At 39.0% G+C, this 21748-nt stretch overlaps 2 protein-coding genes and 2 long non-coding RNA genes across 6 annotated transcripts in view; 3 read left to right on the top strand and 1 right to left on the bottom strand.

Moving 5' to 3' along the window:
• Window positions 1-2395, top strand: part of iscub (iron-sulfur cluster assembly enzyme b) — a 2958-nt gene extending 563 nt beyond the window's left edge. The window contains exons 2-5 of the mRNA XM_046066590.1: window positions 854-967; window positions 1364-1474; window positions 1613-1691; window positions 1785-2395. Of these exons, the coding sequence (XP_045922546.1) occupies window positions 854-967; window positions 1364-1474; window positions 1613-1691; window positions 1785-1876 (396 nt within the window). The 3' untranslated portion in view covers window positions 1877-2395. The remainder of the gene's footprint in view (window positions 1-853; window positions 968-1363; window positions 1475-1612; window positions 1692-1784) is intronic.
• Window positions 2396-2946: 551 nt separating this feature from the next.
• tmem119b (transmembrane protein 119b) lies at window positions 2947-11908 on the bottom strand. Of its 3 annotated transcripts, none has more exons than XR_006827796.1 (4): window positions 11630-11908; window positions 11265-11390; window positions 7717-10769; window positions 5897-5966 (listed from the first exon to the last, which is right to left on the bottom strand). XR_006827796.1 is itself a non-coding variant. In XM_046066577.1 (3 exons), exon 3 carries the CDS (start codon window positions 3900-3902, stop codon window positions 3066-3068), a length of 837 nt encoding a protein of 278 aa, XP_045922533.1. In that variant the 5' UTR covers window positions 3903-3918; window positions 5900-5966; window positions 7717-9278; the 3' UTR covers window positions 2947-3065. The 3 variants fall into 3 exon arrangements, 1 of the variants encoding a protein (XP_045922533.1); XR_006827797.1 differs by having other exon boundaries at window positions 11265-11387; XM_046066577.1 differs by lacking the exons at window positions 11265-11390; window positions 11630-11908 and adding an exon at window positions 2947-3918 and having other exon boundaries at window positions 5900-5966; window positions 7717-9278.
• Window positions 11909-14027: 2119 nt separating this feature from the next.
• LOC123982184 lies at window positions 14028-15147 on the top strand. The gene is made up of 2 exons (XR_006827917.1): window positions 14028-14116; window positions 14988-15147. It is a non-coding gene; the product is annotated as an uncharacterized LOC123982184 (long non-coding RNA).
• A 2425-nt stretch (window positions 15148-17572) lies between these two features.
• LOC123982183 lies at window positions 17573-20440 on the top strand. The gene is made up of 3 exons (XR_006827916.1): window positions 17573-17696; window positions 18193-18281; window positions 19347-20440. It is a non-coding gene; the product is annotated as an uncharacterized LOC123982183 (long non-coding RNA).
• The last annotated feature ends 1308 nt before the right edge of the window (window positions 20441-21748 follow it).

The following is a 21748-nucleotide window of genomic DNA, read 5'->3' as shown; positions in this document are numbered from 1 at the left end:
ACTACCCCCCCCCCCCCCCCCCCCCTAGCTAGACATTGCCACAGCTTTAATACTTGAATCACATCCGATTAATAAGACTTAAGCGTGGTGAAGAGCACAGTGTGCTAGAAACCTGTTAATGTTCTGTCATACCTGTGGAAGAATAGTTTCTTCATGAGGATGCAGCATCTTTACACAACAGGCCTATTCAGATGTTAAGCTGTAGTTGCATTGTGACCTGGTGCAACACGGAGATACAGGGCTGTGGCAGTCTGAATCAAAGATTCAGGTTAAGTTGGTTTAACCAACAGAAATGGTCTTAAAGTTTGAATGACTTAAAACTGAATTTACTTTTTTGGGTGGGGGCTGTGACTTACTATTACTACAGGCTATTATCTCGTGAGCCTGGCCTTAAATCTGACATCCTATCTGGCAAAAAAAAAAGTTACCTGCTTTCCCTTGAAGATGTACTCTGAAACGTTTCTGTAATAAAATAGATTTTAACTTATTTTATTCTACGTACAAAGCCAGCCACTTCATATTGTTTTTGTCAGAATGACTCAGCAGAAACTAGGGGGAGGAGGGCAGGATGCAGGAGTTGCTATAGCTGACAATGAAATCCGGTCCTAATCTGTTTATTTCAATGTCCCTTATGTAATGGTGAAAACTTGTAGTTGTTTAACCATGATGTTCAAGACTTCTAGACTTTATTTTTCTCATTGTACTAGAATGCAAAAAACTACCTGGATGTCTCTGTTGTTTTACTCCATCACATTTATTTCAGTTTTGTGGAAACACTTAACAATTCGCTAAAACTCACTTTGACGCATTACTATTGTTTTGAGACAGTGTTTCCTTTCTTTTTTGTCTGAAGGTGGTGGATCATTATGAGAACCCAAGAAATGTGGGATCCTTGGACAAACAGTCCAAGAATGTTGGGACTGGCTTGGTAGGCGCTCCAGCCTGTGGAGATGTAATGAAGCTGCAGGTATGTTTATCACTAAGCAGGGATGGATTACACCCTTCTGTATTCACACAGAGCCATTAAGACTGAATTATATTAACACAGTTAAAAGTACTTGGAACAACCGCGCACGGAGCACTGATACATTACATTCTTGTTTTACCATGTAGATGGTGCTAAGTCTTAAATTATTCACTTTATTCCTATAAAGCACTTATGCTGGTAGTTTTTAGAGAAAACACAGCGTGCTGTTATACTTGAACAATAGCTGGAGCAGTTATTTTGAAGCACTGGATGAAAATGAAATGGCCACTGGTAGTTTTTAAGAATTGGATTATTATCAAAGACTTATAAAATGATGTAAGAGTCATTTCCCCTGTCGGCATTTGAGTAAAATTCAGAAAACTCTTGTTTTGACAGATTGAGGTGGATGACCAGGGGAAGATTGTGGATGCCAGGTTCAAAACATTTGGCTGTGGCTCCGCTATCGCCTCCAGCTCTTTGGCTACTGAGTGGGTGAAAGGCAAATCTGTGAGTGAACACATTACAAACATCTTGGAGTGGGTTATGCATTGCTTTTCATGTTCTTATTTATTCTGCTCTGCTCATTTCTTATGATTGACTGGAATGGTTTTTGTGGTTACTGGAGCTTTGCGCTTTTCTTTCCAGGTGGACGAAGCTCTGATGATAAAAAACACTGACATTGCCAAAGAGCTCAGTCTTCCACCAGTCAAACTTCACTGCTCTAGTAAGTTTTCAGTGAATTTTTCTAATGATGTTCTTCTTTTCCAAACTGCCCCACACATCTATATATATTTAACCTGTAATTGTTTCTCCTTAGTGCTTGCAGAGGATGCTATCAAAGCTGCACTGGCTGACTATCGTCTCAAGCAACAGGACGACCAGCAGGAGGCACTCAGGGCCGCTAATTAACCAGAGCACTCTTAACTCTGAGCTGGGCACCACTGCTTGCTTCATGCTGCCAAGAAGAGAAGTAATAATCCAGCATCAACCCCTCACTTTCCTGCAGTATTGATGAGGCACACCTAATATGTTGTTGACAAACACACTGTCAACCCTCTGTAGCAGTGTTACACCAGGTTCTCTGTACTAGTCTGTGGTCCTCTAACCCCGTATACTGTATCATTTAGCCTGTCATGTAAACGCACAATGTAAACACTGTTTGAGTGGTTGGTACAAAGTTGAGCCTTATTTTTGAGATTGTGTTATATTTTCAGATTTAATGCATAAGAAGTGTTTATTTTGAATGGCGGGATGGAGACATTGATTAAAGCTTTTGGCTTTATCCTGTCTGCATCCCGAAGAACTGACCTTTTTGATATGCAATGAAGTGGCTTGAAACAATGAAAGGGTCCACTGGTTTGAAGTGTAATTTATAATTATTTAGTAATGCTTACTTGACAGTATGAAATAAAAGTATCCAGAATCAAACCTTATTTGGAGTGTAATTTATTACTTTGAGTAGCCTGAATAGTAATCTTTTTAACGTCAGATATTTTGATGTACACGTGTAATTAATGATGGCTCAGTGTCCATGTAAAGCATTTCAGTAATCTACATGCACACCATCGATGCTATTAATTACACATGTGCACTTTCTGTTATAACATTAAAATGTCTGCTTAGAAAAAAGAACTGTAACTGAAGTTTGCTGTTGACCTGAATTTTACTGCGCTTGCATGTAAATCAAAAGTTATCTAATTTTTAAATATTCAGATACTGATCTATACAATGTCAATACTCTGTTTTGGGACCATACCACACAAAGTTCACTGCATTGGCCCCTATGCTGGAAAGTTTAAGGAATTAGACACAAAATAAATGAAATTGTAGAACTCCCCATAAAAAGAAATGTGCTTTGATGTTAATGATGTGTTTATAATATGGCATTAATGATACATCCAGTCAGAGCAAAGCAGCAATATGTATCTTCCCTGCACTGAATAAAAACATTACATCAGAAAAAACACCTCAGACTATAATTGTACTTGTAATTTCCCTTTTATAAACTTGTGGACATTTTTGAAAAGGTTCACTGGACAAATTGCCATTTGTGGATTCAAAGCGTTATAATATATTCAGGTTACATAGTTCAGAGTAGTTAGAAGGCAGTTTTTGCTCCTGCGATCAGCTGAAGTGTGGCAGAGTCATTGTGAATATGCAGAGAGGAGGGCCGCAGACTCTTGCCAGTCGAAGGCTCCTGTGAATCATCTTCCTCTGGAAGAGCCTGCTCTGGAGGATTCAGCACAAGGCTGCCTGCTGCTTCGCTGTCAGAAAGCTCACACAGCTCCTTTTCCTCAGGGAGAGTTGGAAGCTGCTGGTCCAGGTTGCTGCAATCTGGTTTAGAGCTGTCCTCGGGACACTGGTCTGCTACTTTCTGACTGGGGTCGCTTCCGTCTGCAGCATCAGCACATTTATTTGGTGTGCGCAGGCTCTTGGCAGCCCTCATAATGTCTGCCTGGAGCTGCTTGTGAGAGTCCACTGACTCACTTTCCTGCTCAGGAGCGGGTTTTTCTGGCACTTCATTAAAGGGTTTAGTACCTCCTGTTTTGTCACTGTGGTCCACATACATTTTTGAGGGGAAGGAGGAAGGGTAGTAGGCATTGACTTTGCGCCTGCGGCTCATGAAAATTGCCCCACAGATAATAAGGAAGACAAGAAGGATGAAAGTGGCCGAAACAAGGATAAGGAGCATGTTCTCCTCCAGAAAGTTCACAAGTTGACTCAGAAAGTCCGTTTCCACATGGATGGAGTCAGCCGGTGTGGTTTGGTACTCAGAGGACCAGGTGTTGGAGGGCAGAAAGGATGTTAAGTTAATGAGTTCTTCCTCGTCTGTACTTCCCTCTACATAACTGTAAAGAGGTAGAGGTGTGGCCAATCTGCTGCCGATGCACAACACCACACAAAGACCAATCTGATGAAGGGCCATCGGGAGCATTGTTTCCCCTCTGGATCTGTAAACAGCAGTAAACATCAGTAACTAAAATGTCAGTACCATATGTGAAGAGCGGTAAAGTATCTGTTTTTCTGAAGAAGAAATACCTGGTGATCTTTGAAAAACACAGACGGTCCTTGAACAACACTTACCGCCGTTCTGAAGGTATTTCCAGAATCCTCAAGGACTCTTTTAACCATCTGCTGAGGATGGTATGACATGTGTCCATGCTCAATTTGTACAATGAACAAAACTATAAATAGTTTTTTTTAAATTATCAGTTAGATTTGTCTACATTGATATTTTTATATTTGGTAAACGGTCTGTACTTGTATAGTGCCTTTCTAGCCTTCTAACCACTCAAAACACTTTTACAAAACTTACCGTAAAACTTCAATAAAAAGCCTTGTACCAATTAGAAGCCTGTCCCTTTTACAGGCCTGGTGTGGCTACACGTTTTGACACATAAACGCAGGTCTCAATTAGAAGCGTGGTCTGGCTTTTATAGAAGTTCTCTGGATGTATAAAATAAAGTCCACTGGGTCACCTGCTTGAGCTAGTTCTGAGCTGCTTAGGTCGTAAGTGTTGTTATATGGAGATGCTACACATCGTTAAATCAGTTAGTTTCTCCACAATTCAGTCATTTAGTTCATTTTACGGAAACAATGAGCAAAGTATAATTCATTCCAATTTACTGGGATGGTAAAGGAATTAAAGACCTGTCCAACATAGATGACTGTCCCAAATATAGGCAGGGTGAGTCCAGTGATTTAAGCAAATAAAAGCCTGGGCCATTAATTTAAGTTTTATGGTAATATAGTCAAAACTCGAAACAGGTATGATTTCGCGCAGGACTTTTTTGCAACACAAGACTCTTGGAGGATTCTGGAAAACCTTCAGAACAGCAGAAATTGTTGTTTCCTTCTGGTTTCGGCAAAGCAGTTGCTTAGTTCTGTAACTTGTAGTGGTAATACATACTGGGCCTAGTACACAATTGTGTTTAGAAGCAAGGATTCATTGAGTGAAAACATCCATGCAAACTGCATCAAACCTCCAATATTGTATACTGTACATATTTCAGTAATATATCCACAGCACAGTTTCTGCATATTAAATGCTATTTGTATTGCAATGAGCAGTTCCTAGGTATGATAGTTTTGTATATAGTATAAGTTCACTTGATTGTACCAAAACAAAAATTTCACCAGTCATTACTCTTTGCTAATTGTCCGAAAAAGTTAAATACACTGACTTTATTCCAGCTTGGCCTAAACATTTTACTCATTCAGATGAAATGGATGTACTGAACACACATGATATATAGTAGCAGAAACCCAATATTTAAAAGTTAAAAATGTTAAAGTAAAAGCATAGTACGTATGTTTTGTTTGTTTTTTAAAAAGTGGGTGAACCAACCCTTTAAACACTGCTTTAGTTTGCTATAGTCATTTAGTTGGAACACAATCAGCTCTCTGCTCGGTCTGTGTGTCAACTGGCAGCAGCTCCCACACTTATATCTAACCATATCTTTATTTTGCTCCATCTGTATGCAAGCTGGGCCGCATGAAACTCTGCTCTCATCTGGAAAAAGCGGGGGTTTTGTTTGTTTGAGTTTTTTTTTCTTTTTCAGAATTAATCACACACTTACCCCAGACCAAATATACATGGCCACACATGCTTATGCAATCAGACATCTAAACATACACACTTAAGGTGATCATATACACGGTTATTAAAATGACACAAATGGAACAAATTGTGACCTAGATTCTGTCTTTGTTCACAAAAGGTTGTCTCTAACTTTTAATAGAAATATGCTTACTTCCTGAGGCTCAATGCTGCTCTGAGGGCATCATGATGCTGTCACATCACCCACTTCAGGTTGACATGTGAGCTCACATGATGTCAAGAACCCCCCAAGTTTCTTGACTGTGCAACATTCAACAAAAAAAACCCAATTTGAGTAAAAACTACATGAAATGTAAAAACGTTTTACTTACCGTCCACTTGGGGAAGAAGAATCGTCTCTGCTGGAATTGCCTGTGCTGGAGGATGGGTGAAACCACTCTGGAAAAAGTGAAGTGAAAGAGAGAGAGCATACAGAAAAGAGTGGCAAATGCTTGGTGAGCCACGCCACTTTTGCAGTTTCAGATTTCAGAGTGGAGGTTTGTCTGGATAGCGCAAAAAAATGAGATGCTGGTTGTTAACCGTGAGGACAAATCCCTCCTTCTGCCTCTCCACCGTTCTCCTCCCCCTTCAGTTTTCCTGAGAGTATGAGCTCTCAGGCCTGCACACAGATTGTTCTTGTTAGGTAGGAGTTTGTAAAGTGCTGTGGGGGCAGGGACTTCTCCTTCACTCTCCTGTGTGGCTAACTGGATGTGCAAGGCCAAGACAACACTGGCAGGATGGGAAAAAAAGACTTAAGATGATAAAAACACCACGAACCAACCCTGAAACATCATCATCAGCAACGTTACTATGTTCTCTTTTAAAATATGTCTCCATGTTTTCTGCTGAAGCAGCCTCTGATTGACTGTCTGGCCTCTCCTGTAACCTCAGTGTCTGACACTGATGACCAACAGCAGCCCTGCTGGGGCAGAAAGACTCAGAGAGCAGCTTGTAAGAGTGACCAGCTAATGCAGGAAGAGGTTAAGGCTTCCTGTGTGGACAAAACACCCGTAACAGCCAGGAGAGGGGGGATTTTTCTCCAGAGGCAAGCAATTAAACTCACACCGTGTATATAACCACTTTAGGGAGCGAGTGTGACTGCGTATAAGTGAGCCTACAAGTCACTGTGAGTGTGTTAGCGAATGCATTTTTGGCAAGTCTACTGTGTTTGTGATCAGTCAAGACAAGTCTAACTTTATATGGTCATAGCGAGCATGAGATGCGGTTCTGCATCGTCCAGGTTTACATTTGTCTCAGCTCTGTTGATAGTCACCGGTGTCTGTTTCAGAGGCACATTGCTGAATGTAAAAAAAGGCCCTAATAAGCATTCAGGGCTCTGTTTTCTTTTCGCAGGAAGGGAAGTCAATATGAAATCCTGTCCAGGGTAAAAAGAAAAGCCTTTTATAAAGCCTTTCATAAATAAGGGAACTGACTTAGTCCACAGAGTGCTTAATTTTATTATGACTATTAACCATTTAGAGACACACAAGGACATGAAACAAAAAGTCTGCTTTTAATACAAGAAACAGAACCCTGTTGTCTTGATTGGTTTCACTGTCTGAACACCACAATGTTTATCTGAAATTACTCAGAACATCTGACTTTGATAAAGTACAACAGTGGCTGTTCAGTAATAAACTGTCCTGTATGGTGTTTTCCACAATACAAAATCGCCAATGTGCTTCGTGTTTTGAAATAAAGTTTTAAACAGGTCCCTTATGCAGAATGTGAGAATTTAAATATTTGGGCCCCTGGTTGGACCCCAACCTCACCTTCAAGATACACATTGACAATATCATTAGGAAAGTACATGGCTGTCTTGGCACTCTCTACAGATCGATCAATTGTTTTTCAACTCAAGTTGGAAATTTTTTTATTTCTCAACTGGTAATACCAATCATTGATTATGCAGACATAGTTTACCCTAATACCTCAGAGTCTAATCTTAGACCCCTTAATGCTGTATTCAATTCCCATTGCAGATTTATTTTGAACTGTCCATCATTGTTTTATGAATGACTCACTAAATGGTTGCAACCTAAACCACATAGGGAATACCAATGGATTCTGTTTATCTTTAAATTTGTTTATACCAATTGTCCTGCATACCTTAAACAGTATTTAATTCATTATTGCTCAACATACTCACTTAGACACCTCCAACGTCCAACATTTTTTATGGTACCAAGGTTATTTTCTGTGGCTGGTAGGAGAGCATTTCAGTATAAGGCCCCTTCAGACGTGAATAACCTTTCTCTTTTCTTGAGATCTGTTACCATGTTTGGTTTATTCAAATCATCACTTTTTTTCTTTTCTTAAAACTATATATTCTTGGTATTAGGGGTACAAATGGTATTACATATAAAAGGTTTATGTGGAAAATATACAGTAATATGTACATAATCATGACTTTCTTTATCTTGATTTTACTTTATTATTATTATTATTACTTTATTTGACTTTTCCATGAGAGATGTGACTTTGTTACATTTGTCATAAGGCATATTGATAAACGACTTATTAGTTGTTCAATGCATTCTGCTGATTATTTTGTCAATGTACTTTATTTTGTTTGCTGTGTTAAATGTGGGGGTAAGGTGCGTGAGTTATTGTTTTGTGTATATGTCTATGTATTGAATTTGTTTATGTATATGTACTGTGTGGTTAACTTATGTGTCTGTACATACATACATGTTGCAGGACCCCCTCCAAAATGAGATGATACATCTCTAGGGGTTATCCTGAAATAAATTCAAATTCAAAATTCAAATTCATGTTCTTATTTTAAATGCCAGAGTGAACAGCTGTCTGTTTGAAGGAACAAGCAAGTAAAACTTTGGTAATCCCTTATCTTAATTTCCTAACACGGTGTTGGCAGTAATTATAGGCAAAAACACTCAATGTTTTCAACTGGTAATCCGCCAAATAAGCAATTCTAATTAAATGCTATAAAACAAGTTTAACTAAGACTCTTTTTTAAATAATCTTTTCCTAGGTTTAAAAGGAGTAGTTATCTTTCAGGAACTGCTTGTAAACTTAACATAACTAACTTTAACTAAATTGTTTCTATTAAGTTAGTCCCAAATCACATAGTTCATCCATCCATCTTCCATACCTGCTCATCCCACTTTTGCAGGGATGCGGGGGCTAACCTAGTCCATCATAGGGCACACAGAAGCTAACAACGTTCAAACCCACAGCCTTCTTGCTGTCACTTAGTTCTTACCAATAATTATTGGGCCATAACAGACTTTTGATTGATCAGTGGACAGCATTCATGCGATTAAGCCTCACTGCTACCACTAAACTGAACAGTGTCTGTGAAGAACAGTAATCCTTTGACAAAACAAGCCTTCCTGTCTCCCGTCGCTAAGTGAAATACCTTCAGTGCTCTGTTCAGGATGTCAGACACAAAAAAATCTTTGAACACTCATCTTGACTTCCTGACTCAAGTGTAAAATTATGCAAAAACCCTCGCCTAAAATACACATTTGACGACATGACCTCACCAAATGCCAGATACGATTAGTGGTATGTGAAAATGAAAGTCACTGTTACTCTTTGTGGTTTCTCTGTCTCTTCCTCCACAGGAATAGGGTGTGCAGCGAAGCCAAACCACCAACATAAAAGAGGAAGCATGAGTTGATCCAATCAGCAACTGTTTTCACATCACTGACATGAGACAAACCAGTCCAGTCCGAAGTCTGATGAAAGCATGTACGTGACAATAAAAATAATTCCATCTAAACAAAACGGTCATTTTCTGGAAGGAAGCTACTCAGAGTGAGGTTGTCTCCTACATCCTCATCGCTGTCTCCACCACCATGGATCACCAGGACCCCATTAGTCACTGGACTGCGTTGTCTTGTGTAGGTGCAATTCCTTTCAGGCAGCAGGGCCGAGATGCACATCATCTCTGTGGCCTGCTTAGGTTTCTTGACCTTGTACTTCCTTGTTGACAGCTTTGCACAGAGGACAATGGTAGAAACCATGAAGATGGTGGCCAACGCAGCCAGGGAGGCAATAGCGATGAGGCACTGCTTCTTCACGCTCCAGGTGGAGCAGGGCTGGACCTCAGTGCTGGGTGGACTCTTTGGGACTTCACAAGGTGTTGACGTAGTAGGCAAAGTTGATTTGGTTGTTGGGATTGGCCGCCTCTTGGTTACCCGAGGGACCAAGATTCCTGCAGTACTGGAGGAGATAGCGGCAGTGGTGGAGATGGCAGAATCGGTTGAGAATGAGGTTGTGGGAAGCTCAGCGGTAGAGCTCGACCCTGCTGTGTCAGCAAACTGTGATGTGGAGATGTGGCTTCTCGTCACGGAAACGGGCCGGTGTGTCGATGAAAGCTCAGTGCTGGTGGTGGATGTCTCACTCACTGTGACTGGCAAAGAAGTGGAGTCAGAGGTAGGCTTCGCTGTCATTGTGGTCGTGGTAGAAGCTGATGGACTGGTGAGGTTCTGGATGAAGACTGGAGCCTGAGTTGAATCAGCAGGAGAGGTTGTGGAAGATAACGTGGATGTAACTTCAGGTTTAGTGGTGGAGGTATACTGCGGCAAAGACGTGGCCACTGTTGCTAAGGATGCTGCAGGAGTTGTCACAGGAATTGTTGCAGATGTTGTCGCAGGAGTTGTTGCATTAGTTGTGGCAGGAGTTGTTGCAGAAGTTGTCGCGGGAGTTGTCACAGGAGCAGTCATATCAGTAGAAGTGGTGCTTGATCGTTGATGTAACTTCTCCTCAGTAGGTTTTACAGGTTCTGAGATCATCGTGTTGTGGGAAGGTTGTGCTTCACTTGCAATTGTGATCACTGCTGTGGTGGTTGGAAACCACCTTGGACCCGAGCTGCTTGCTGTTGCTGCCGCAGTGTTCATGGCAACCAAATCAACCGTGCTGTCATTTGGGCTGTCACTACTGTAAGTGACATTTGGCTCTTCCTTTCCCACTGTGGCTGTCGACGTTTTCTGCGCTGTTTCAGCAGCATTAACTTCTGCTGGCTTGTGAGTTGGCTGCGTCTCTGTTTCAGCATGAGCTTCATGTGGACTGATCACCTGCTTTGTTGTCCTGTCGAGTTCAGCAGTTGATTTAACGCTGCTGGTTTCTGGGATGGAGGCACTCATGGACTCTATAGAAAACCAGATAGATATTCCCCATAGCAGAGCCAGATATATCTTCATACTGAGTTGCATTATTGTTTGTTTAAAAGATCTGGAATGACAGAAAAGACTCAAATTTACAAAATCTTTTCTACAGTTAAAGACACACACGCACAAGGGGGAAAATCAATGTGTTATGTATGTGCCACGACATCTTATGATGAAACAGTCACACGTCTTTCACCGCACCTATTTTCACATGACAAAGCACAGAACTAGCATTTTCTGAACATTTCTTACACGCAGTCCGTACAAACAGAATCCACATTTTATTTATACAAGAGAAACATTGAAACTGTAGCAAAGGGTTAAAAATCAGATGTTGTTGCGGTAACTTTTGAAATGTTAAGAATACAACAGGGATTTATGGTAGAAATTAAACAAATGTGATAAATCAACCTCCTTTAAGGGAAAAACATTTTTAGAGAGCAGGAAATAAATGTTATCCAACACCATTACATAAAAGGAACCAGTAGATCCCCAAACCAGCAACATTTAACCAGAATATTTTTTTATGTGTCTTTAGAGACACCTGTCAGTGTCTTACCTTGCTGCTGGTGAAGCAGAGGGTAGGATGTGAGGATACAAATCTGCTAAAAACTGAGTTCAGCTCATTTCAGCCTCTCCCTGAGAACATCTTCGTAGCAGTAACATGCTGACTGTAACGGCACTGCTTGATAGAAGAAACAGGAAATGTTCACACTTTTAAAAAAAACAACACTATCCAGTATATAATTTTCTGAAAATTCAAGACACAGACTAGACACTTCCCTTAGAAACCCGCAGCCCTATATAGTTTGCATCAACTAGGAAGTCAGATTTATCAGATGCTTCTTTTTATCACCCAACATCAGCTTCAGCTACCAGATTTTAAGATCTTATATTGATTCATTGGAAGAACACGTGTCTTACCTCACTGATGGAAAGCTGACGAGGGCCCAGGTGCTGCTGTGTGGCGTGTGTTTGTTGTTCTGACTACCACTTTATACAAAGTAGCAGGAAGTACTCAGTTCTGTAAACGGATGTTTCTTTCACACTGATCACACTTCTAATCTAAAGCTATGTGTGGCTAAAAAACAGTAATTCAGGAACTTCAGGGTACATGTCCAAAATCCATGCAGTCAGAAAGTCCAAGTAATGAATGGATTTGAAGAGTGTCGGTTTGATGCCAGATTTGGTGTTGCAGTGTACAAAACATGGACTTCTACATTTTGTACAGAGAGGAAGCATAAATGTTCTTCTAGTAACTGTCACTTCCTGTACTGTTGAGTCATACTGAGATGTGGTTATAAAAAAGAAAGGAAGAATTGACACTAAGATATAGGCTACTTCTCTTTGTTTTTGAGTGTTTTGAATGTTGCCATGCTGTGAAAAAAAGACAATGATGTACCGAGAAATCTATATTTTTTGGCAATATGTTCTAAAACATGTTCTGAAACGACTTCAAAGTCACAGAGTCCATTCGCTCAATGTTTTTCTAGGAATATGGGGACCTGAAGTGCAGTTTTAACTGTTATAAAAGTTAAATATGGTATTTTTTCAAAGGAAGATATGATGTGTTTTTTTTTTTAACTCAGTGGCTTCAAGTTTGAACATTTTCAGGCCAAGAAAAAAAAAGGAATACAGAAATAAAGACATTCAACAATTTTCCTTATTAGAGTTGCCTTCCTGTCTTTTAGACCATCATGTAGTGAAGTGCAATTGTTTTGAACAGTTAAAACAACAGTTGAATTAATTAACGTGAATAAACAACAGCAAGACAATTCACAAACTTTTTGCAGGTTTCAAAATATCTGTGCTATCTTAAGATATCAGTTTTCAGATGCAAAGATGTTATTTTCAGTTGAGCTGGCTTTAGTGCAGATAACACATCTACATTACAACACCACCCTCATGGGGGAACAGCCTCTTGACTTGGGTATGCAGTTTACACTCTGAATCCAACTAATCTCCACTATGGGAATAGCACGGGAGCCCTCTATTGGTAGGCTGCTAGACTGCAATAACTTACATCATCCACTTCGTAACAATATCTCTCAGTCCCTCAGATGTATTACTTCAGTATTTTAAAAAATATTGTATATAGCTCTGATTTACATTTGATTTTTGATTGTATTGCAGCGCTACTAACTGGTTGTCCATCATGTGGCTTATAATTCTGTCTTTAAATAATTCAGTTGAAATAATTTAAATAACTATATATTTTTGCAAAACATCATAAGAATTAAACTTTTTATCCCGATTGACACTCCATTTGTAAAAAAACAACAACATGAAAACAATAAATTAGGGCTATGTAGTCAATATTAAGATAGATAGACTATTAAGTCTGATCAAAACAAAAACTAATAGCTGTCCTTGTTAATGCTAATGAGCATGTAGCAAGGGAGCAATGAAGAGGTCACTGTCTTGTTCTCACCAGTGGTGGAAAGTAACTAAGTACAGCTACTCAACTACTGTACAAATTTGATTACTTACTTTATGTATTTTATGCTATTTTATAGTGCAAATAAAACTCCCGTACACTTTCCAACTTGCAAAAAAGGAGGTGACTTGTTTCTAATCACCAATCAATGTTGAAATTCCATCGGAATCATCATTTTGGTTGAGGTTGAAAATTTAAACATTGATTCAATGTTTAAATTCAATTATAATCATCATTTTTGTTGAGGTTTCAAGGCTAAATAATATTGAACCAATGTTGATAATTATTAGCTTATGTGACGCACACAAAATGTATGGTCACATTTTTTGGTTTAATTTAACATCATCTTTTTTATGTAGCACTGTGTATGTAAATTTGATGGTGAGTCGACAAAGTCCAAGACTGTCAAGACCAACGGCAGCAAGTTTCCTGTGTTTATAATTTCTCCTGTTTTACAGGTCAGTAAGTTGCACAAAATCACAAAACCGATAAATAAGCATAGTAAATCATTATCTCTTCTGTTTAAGTTGTTTTTGGTATTCACTGTGTAGTTTGATTACCACACTCGGCTATGTGGACGCCCGTTAAGAATGATGGTAAAACATAAACGTTAGCTACCGCTTCCTGGTCAATGTAAATGTCCACCTTTAGTAATGTTTACAGCTCCCGGGCGTTTCCTTGGTTTTACATTTAAAGTGTTTTATTTGTATTTTGTTTATAAAAAATTGTTTTGTGTTGGTTAGAGGTCATCCACATCAATTAAATGCTAAAAATGTCACTATCATGCCTGGAATATAAACGTTTGGTAACGTCAATGGTTCTGTCAGTTAGAACAGAACTAGTTAGTGATAAACGGTTTATTTATCCTGTCAATATGTGAAAGGTTTACATTCCCTGATAATATAGGAAAGGTTTATATTCCCTGTTAATACTTATGTGAGAGGTTCACATTCCCTTCTGATGAGTCCAATGAGGTAGGAGGATTATTTGTCATATTTGTGTATAAATCTGTGTTTTTTTGACAGATACACGTTGTTAACTTCATGTAATTTAGTAAATTAATTGAAAATGAGTGATGTCCTAAAGAGGCTTTATTGATTGTCTTAAATGACTGTAGTTATTAAATAAATTCTGGCAAGACCGTCAATCCTCCTCCTGTTTTACAGGAGTGTGCCTGGGGCCAGTAACACTTAGTTCAATGTTGAAAAGAAAACCATTGAAATGCTATTGATAATTCTTAAGGTTTTCAATGATGAAATCACAGCTTTGAAATGATATTGATTTTTGGTCAGCTGCATTAATTGCCACACTGGCAAGTGGGTTTAGGATTATGTCGGTTCATCTGTCCCTTATTTCAACACTTCTAGTTTACATATCTCAAAATCTTTTGTCTGCATTTCCATGAAACTTTGGCAGACATATTCATGCCACTAAAAGGATGAAACCTGGTTTTGTAACCCGATGACCCATCCCTCGAGCACTACCACTATGCATTATCTCAAAATCTACGTGGTGGATCACCATGAAAAATTTACAGACAAATTCAAGGAAAAACCTGAATAAAAGAGAGCAGAAACATCAAATGTAGATGCTTCTTTGAACCAGGGCACACTGAACAGTTTGGTGAGGATGAAAATGTGAATAAAATGCCACACCCTTTATAGTCTCTAGATTTCAACACAGTTTCACACATATGGAAGATTTAGGACAATGCACTCGCAAAGACCAAATGATATAATATTAATTTATATTTTCAAATCTATTTAGGGATATCTTTGACTGTCTGTAATGTTATGTACTTTAATTTTGTCTGGCTATGTTTATCTTCCTATCTGCTGTACTCAGGTCTTATTTAGGCCTACTAGTCAAACAGCAAGAAGGCCAGCTCAGCCTCACACTACAAAAGATGGAAGAATCATTACATCAATCCACCAACAAAACAAGAAAATGGCTCCACCTAATGAAAGAACACACTTCAGAGAATACATTACTTTTTTCAAACGTGCACACTGGTGTCCTGTCGTCACTATATAAACAACTGTAGATTACATTACATAAGGTAGAAGTCATTACATTTAAAAAAAAAACCCTGCCTTCTCCTGGACATATTGAAAAAAAAACATCAAGTAAATTGTGTGACAAGCAAGCAACACTGACACATTTTTTTGACTCCTCACTTGACTTTATGCTGCATTATTATGAACAAAACAACTTAACAGCTCTGGTCTGGAACTCATATTTCGATTTAGCAAGGGTGACCTTTCTCAGACCTCTGATTTAGAGTTGTAATTCTGTTTTGTCACACAAATAGAAGTTAACAGGGTGATGTTAAGAGCAAAACAGTATGTTTTAGGCTTTTAAACATCCTTTTGGGTTTCTTTTTGCACATGGCCCACCTTAAGACCGGTGTGGATACTTGCAGATTTAAAGTGAAGTTAGTGGCTCTTTATTGCCACTGTATTGTACTGGCGGGAAAATAGTATCTCCATATCCCAGGGTTGCCTGAATGCAGCATAAGACTCAAAACTCTGTGCCCTGGAAGCCTGGAAGCTGTATCCCCCAAGCAGTCAACGTAGGATAGACAAGAGGCATAACTGCAGAGAGTGATATCGAGGAAAACACAAAATCTATGATAAGTTTAGTTTTAAATATTTTTCATGCTGGCTTATTTATTATTAGCTTGCTTGCTCACAGTTAAAGCAGGTTGTTTTGCATAGTCTTACTGAACATTAGGTAACATAGCTAACACATCTAACGTTAACATATAGCTAACTTTAGCTAGGTTAACAATAATGTGCTGGTTAGTTGAAGAACAATTAAATGTAGGTCTTGAGGACAATGCTGACCATATATAGGAGTTGGATGCCTCTTTTAATTATAATTTCAGCTTGGAATTTTAATGAGTAATGTTATAATGTCAGTGAAAGTGGTAACGTTAGTTATGATAGCTTTTTCCTAGCAAGCTGTAGCAAAATTTTTCTTCGAGCGGGAAAACATCACTGTCAATCGGCCAATTGCCATTTTCTCACAAATTCTATAAAGAAATAAGTTACTTCCAGGTCATGGGCAATATATAATGTATGTATAAGGGTGACAGTAACTGTACAGTGTAGGATACAGCGTGTCCATTAGTAAAAGTCTGTCTGTTGTTTCCCTGCTGGAAAAAGGAAGGCAGTTAGTTAGCGCTGGCAAACGTCTACCCTGGGTTGACCACAAGAAGCTGAGCAGAAAAACTAAGATTTTTATGGCTGCTATGTAACATTAGCTAAAATTACATATATATAAGTAATGTTTATTAGCTGCATCTAATGTTAATTACTAATAACTACCTGCCCCTCCAGTGTTAAATACATCAGATAACTTACAAGCTAAGACTAAATTTCTGCACAGCTCTGTCCTGTACACATATTGTAACATTATATCCTGATTGTTAAATTATATTTTAGTTTTAAGATCAGTCTGAAAAACTGGTTGTTAAAGAAATTATAGAAATTATGGGGACCATGGAGAAGCTGAGGTTATTAAAGTAGATTAGGGATGCAAACTAGTCCAATTTAATCTAATGAGGAGACGTTCCTTTTTGGATTTTAATGTACAAATGAAATGCTTAGTAATACAGAAGGGAGGGTTTTTTTATTTTGCCTATTGATTATGTTAATTTCTACAAATAAATGTTAAAACCTAGAAATTAAGAAACAAAAGGTAAATGTGATCATATCTATAACGTTAATGATTCTGAGACAGGGTCTTCCTTGCCTTAATAAGGTTTAGAATGTGAGGCAGAAAACGATTTGGTGCTGTGCTGTGAATGTAAAATTACTGGTTAGAGCATCAACACTAAGTAGATGACTTTTCCCCAGATCTAATGGATGTAGTTCCTCCCCAGTAGCCTTTTTAAACAAGTTTAGGTTTTTTATAATCTACTCTAGTTTTTCCAACTTCTTGTTCACAGACACGGTAAGAATAATAGTTCAAAATTATTTAGATTTTCTTCTCTAGTCATCCTGTGTGTACCTGAGTGGCAGCTACATGTCCAGTACTCATTTTTGCTGTTTAATTACAGAAATAGTACCATAGACTATACAATAAATCATACACTAAACATCGAAATCTACGTTAAAAAGTGTCGAATTGTGAGTAATTACAACACGGTGTGTGTAACTTCAAAATAATATTTCAGCATGGTACCAGAAATAAAATTAATCTAAATGTTGCAACATGTTTTTGGTTGAGCTGGAGTTGGATATTTCTGTGGCTTTGAAGGAACTTACTAAATAGGCCTCAAGAATAAACAGTGCAATGAAACACAATGAGGACTGCAATGTCCACCACCTTATTTTTAAAGTTAAAATAAATGAATTGTATTGTATGCCTCTTAAGGACGTAACCTGACCCATATATGTCTATTTGTCTGTGTACAGCTTTCCTCTAGGTGATCTCAACAGGCTAGATCAGTGGATGCTCAATCTGAAAAGTCAAAACTGGACTCTCAGCAAGACCTCTCGTCTGTGCAGTGAACACTTTGAGAGTCATCACTTCACCACTGACTCCAGGGTACATAGACCTTGTTTCATACTTTACAAAGAGCAATTTATTGTTTAAAGTGATTAAGTATTGACCATCATATATTAATATAAATTACATTACTAAATACTTGATTAGGTCACTGCTAAGGAGAAATTACTGACACACCAGCCAAGTTCAGTGTTCTCCTGATGCCAAAAACCAAATGAAGATTTTACCAATCATGCAACATGACCACTTTTTTCCAACTCACATTTCAGTGCATTTAATGCAAAGACCCTATGATAGTGACAATTGCTAAAAGAATTCTCTCTGTGAAAAACATGGGAAAAATTATTCCCCAAGAGCAGTACACAGCATGATAGCCTTTGGAACAATTATTTTCTTTTAATAGCAATAATGTGGAAAAAAATGTGGATGGACATTTATACTAGTCATTAGATTAATCAAACACAAATACAAAAACCTCTTTTATGAATAAAAAGTGATTTACTCTGCAATTTATGTTTCTTGTAATTGTTATTAGGGAAGGACTTGCCTGAAGGACACCGACTGGTGTGCCTACCATTTTCTCTTTCTCAAAGGGCAAAGAACAGCCAAAAGGAGGGAGGCTTGGTAAGTACTAATGAGATGGTAAGTGGCATCATTATTTCTGCTGTAAATAGTACAGATAGTATAGAGGAGGTTGCACATGTAGACAATTCATAGTTTTTACGTGACGTCATATTCCAAGGAAAACGCTCCCTTGGAGGCCAAAAAAGACTTTATTTTCCGCTGCCTGGCAACCAATATGCAAGTGATACACTGTTACTTTGGGTTTGTTACTCTTTGCGTTACCAAAATGCTTGATGGTTGTTGTGCTTTCGGATTTACTTATCGAGGAAGAGACAAGCCTGGGCTGTGTTAGGTGAGGGATTCCCCAGAAGGTAAAAGTAAACATTACCGCAGTCGAGCGGCAGCAGGGAGCTGGCGGTTTTTAACGGTAGAAATGTGGTATATAACGGTATATAGATCAGATATGCCCAACACTTGCAGTTTGTGTTCATATCTTTCCTTTTCTTAAGTTGAAAGGTGATCCAAATAAAATCTGACTGCTTTTGCGGCGTCTCTAAGGGGGAGTCACAGTGTTGGACTGTTGTTTTGCCCTCCAGGTCACTGCGCATGTCACGTGACTGAAAACTATGAATGGGAGGGGTGCAAACAGTCTTGCTGCCAATCAGAGCAATGTCATGATGGTGGAAGACACACCTGAACAGGCCTTTGTTGCTCAAGATGTCGTTCATGATGACATTGCTCTGATGGTGAATGTGTGTGACGATGTTGATTTGGGTAGCAGCGTTCAACAAAAATATCTGTGGAAAATGACTCAGCATCAGGTCATTCTTACACCATGTCAGCAAACAGCTGCCTAGCTTTTTGTGTGATCATTGCTACAATATTGCAGAGTCTCCAAAAACACTTGAAAGGAAAGCTCGTGAAGTAGAGCATAAGCTATGTGTTGCTTGCAAAAGGCTGAGTTTGAAGAGCCAAGGAGACTAAAGGCAAGAGTTTTTAGGGTATTTTAGAAGAAACAGAGTCACTTTTCCGTGGGCTCAAAATGAAAGGAAGAGACAACACACTTGTACATGTGCATTCCACACACAAAAAGACACTCATCTATGGTTTCATTGCTTGTGACAGAAGTGAGATGGGCATCTATAAAGACCTGGTAGAGCAGCCAGCTGCTCCATGCTGCTACCTCCTGACCTAGAAACTCAGTCAGGACCACTTGCAGTTGTTTCTCTCTGCAGTCAGCACGTGGAGGTTATAACAACCCCAATGTAGAGCAGTTCTGAGCGGCAACTGTCTTCCTCGTGACAACACACCCATCCTTGACTCAACACCTGCGGCTGTGAACATCGCACGCCGATTGGATATGGAGCCTGTTTAAGTGCTTGTGCCCGAGGGTGACAAGGAAGCAGCAATCTCTTACATCACAGGCTTCATTGTCAGAAAGATTAAAAAGAAGGTTACTTGCATGACTTGCTCACAAGCACTGACCACAGATGACTTGGTGCAGCGATTCTTGGCTTTGAAGGACAGAGGTGGCCTACAGAAACCATCACTGGGTATCACTGCAGTTTGCCAAGTTACAGAAAGATGCTTTCAGCGGCTTCTACAAACCAATGAAGGAAAGGCTCCACAGGGAAGGGGATCAACAGCAGCCATTGTCACCCAGGTTCTTTCTGATTGTTTTGAGAAAAATCTCTTCCCACAGCTGCACAGCCACATGTTCGACATGTGTGTTGAAGCTAACCATGTCCACGTTCTGGTAAAGATGGCTTCTGCGTGGTACTGCAAAATTACATTAAATCATATAGCAAGGTGGGAGACAGATCAAATTAAAGAAGGTAAGGTGGTCCACAGAAAACTCACAAAATTAATCCTTTTTATGGAGATTAAGGGAAAGGTGGTCATTTCTGTGTGTGTGTGTGTGTGTGTGTGTGTGTGTACAGTGTGTTTTTCTGTGTATGTCAGTATGTGGCCAACACTTTCTTTGTAGTTATCAGACCTAGAACATGGAAAATGGCAAGTACCAAGCCTAACTCTCTTTGGACAACGTTGTAAATGATACTTGGAGCCTGCATGAATGGGGCCTAAGTAACTTTCAATGTCTGCTCTAAAGGAAGTACTGACATGTGTTGTCTCAAATTAACTTCATTGCCAGATTTACCTAGCTGAGAAATAAATTTTTCAACATAAACTAAGTGCCTGCATAAACGGGGCCTAAGTGTGTGTGTGTGTGTGTGTGTATATATATAATGTGTACATTGTACATAATAGTTGTTATTGTTGTTGTTATAGTGTGTGTACAATGTGTATATTTTTACATGTATCGTATTTTCTTCTTCTTTTATATTCCTCTGTGCTGCTGTGCCAACATGAATTTCCCCTACGGGGGGTTAATAAAGGAACATCTTCTCTTATACTAAAGAAACATATATACTGCTGTGTTTCCCACAGAATGACAGTGTAAATGTGACGCACTGGGACAGGGAGTGGGGGCGTGTGCGCGTGCAGTAGATATTGACTACCAGCTATATACAGCGTGCTAGCCTTGAAAACCCAGCTGTATTCTAACATTAACTTAGCTCTCCTTATTAGCTATGCTCCTTACATGCTTGCTAATAACTTTTTTTAAGCTGGGTCTCTGACATTGACAGCGTTATGTTGGACAGATTTGTGCAGCTGTGTTCATGAGGAAGAGGGAGAGAGCGAGGGACGAGTGAGAGGATGTGTTGCGCGAATGCGCTGCGGTGCTCTGCAATCAAATAGGATTTTAAAGAGGCCTAATAAAAAAAACAATTACCAGGATGATTTTAAGTTGGAATCTGCATGAATGGGGCACAACTCTAAAAACTCATAAAATGCTGGGATGCTACACTAAAAAAAACATGCTAATATAACACAGTTGTAATTTGTACATAGAGCGTTTACACAGGGTGACTACCTTAAACCATAAAGATATCGCTGCTTAATCTCATACTCTGTATGGGCTTTCCTGTGTCACATGAAAGACAATATACAATGTCCAGTATCTCTCCGCATGTTATGTTATAGATCTGTTTATCATCTGTCATTTGAAATACATGTGCAACCTCCCTGGTCAGTGTTTATGTATTCCAGAGTTTCTGGAATTCTGTGTTAAAGTTACGGATCAGTTAACGGCATATTTACATTTATGGTGACCTTTTTCCCTTGGCCTATGTTTCTATAAATTTCATTGTTATTTTAATCTATTGTGGGGTCAAATGTTGTGTTTATTATGCTATTTCCTCGAATGATATAGTATTGTTACCATAAAGAGAGTCATAAGCTTAGCTAATCTTTTGTACTGGAAAGGTGAATGAATGGCTTGTATTGATTGCCTGATTTTATGAGGAAGTGGCTGATTGGTGTAGACAAACAAGTCACCTCCTACAAAAGATGGCATTTATCATTATTAAGATTATACCAGTTCTTTTCAACCTACTTGGCTTGATACCCTTTACAATAAAGCACTTGTTAGATACTTCCATTAAATGAAAACTGAAATAGACCTC

This window comes from Micropterus dolomieu, linkage group LG13 (genome assembly GCF_021292245.1).
Source record: "Micropterus dolomieu isolate WLL.071019.BEF.003 ecotype Adirondacks linkage group LG13, ASM2129224v1, whole genome shotgun sequence".
Classification (NCBI taxonomy): Eukaryota; Metazoa; Chordata; class Actinopteri; order Centrarchiformes; family Centrarchidae; genus Micropterus; species Micropterus dolomieu.
The sequence above is the reverse complement of the archived record's forward strand: the minus strand, read 5'-3'. Positions and strand labels throughout refer to the sequence as shown.

What these genes read in the sequence shown, in the direction of transcription:
- tmem119b (XM_046066577.1), bottom strand. Translation starts at nt 3,902, where the DNA reads ATGCTCCCGATGGCCCTTCATCAGATTGGTCTTTGTGTGGTGTTGTGC.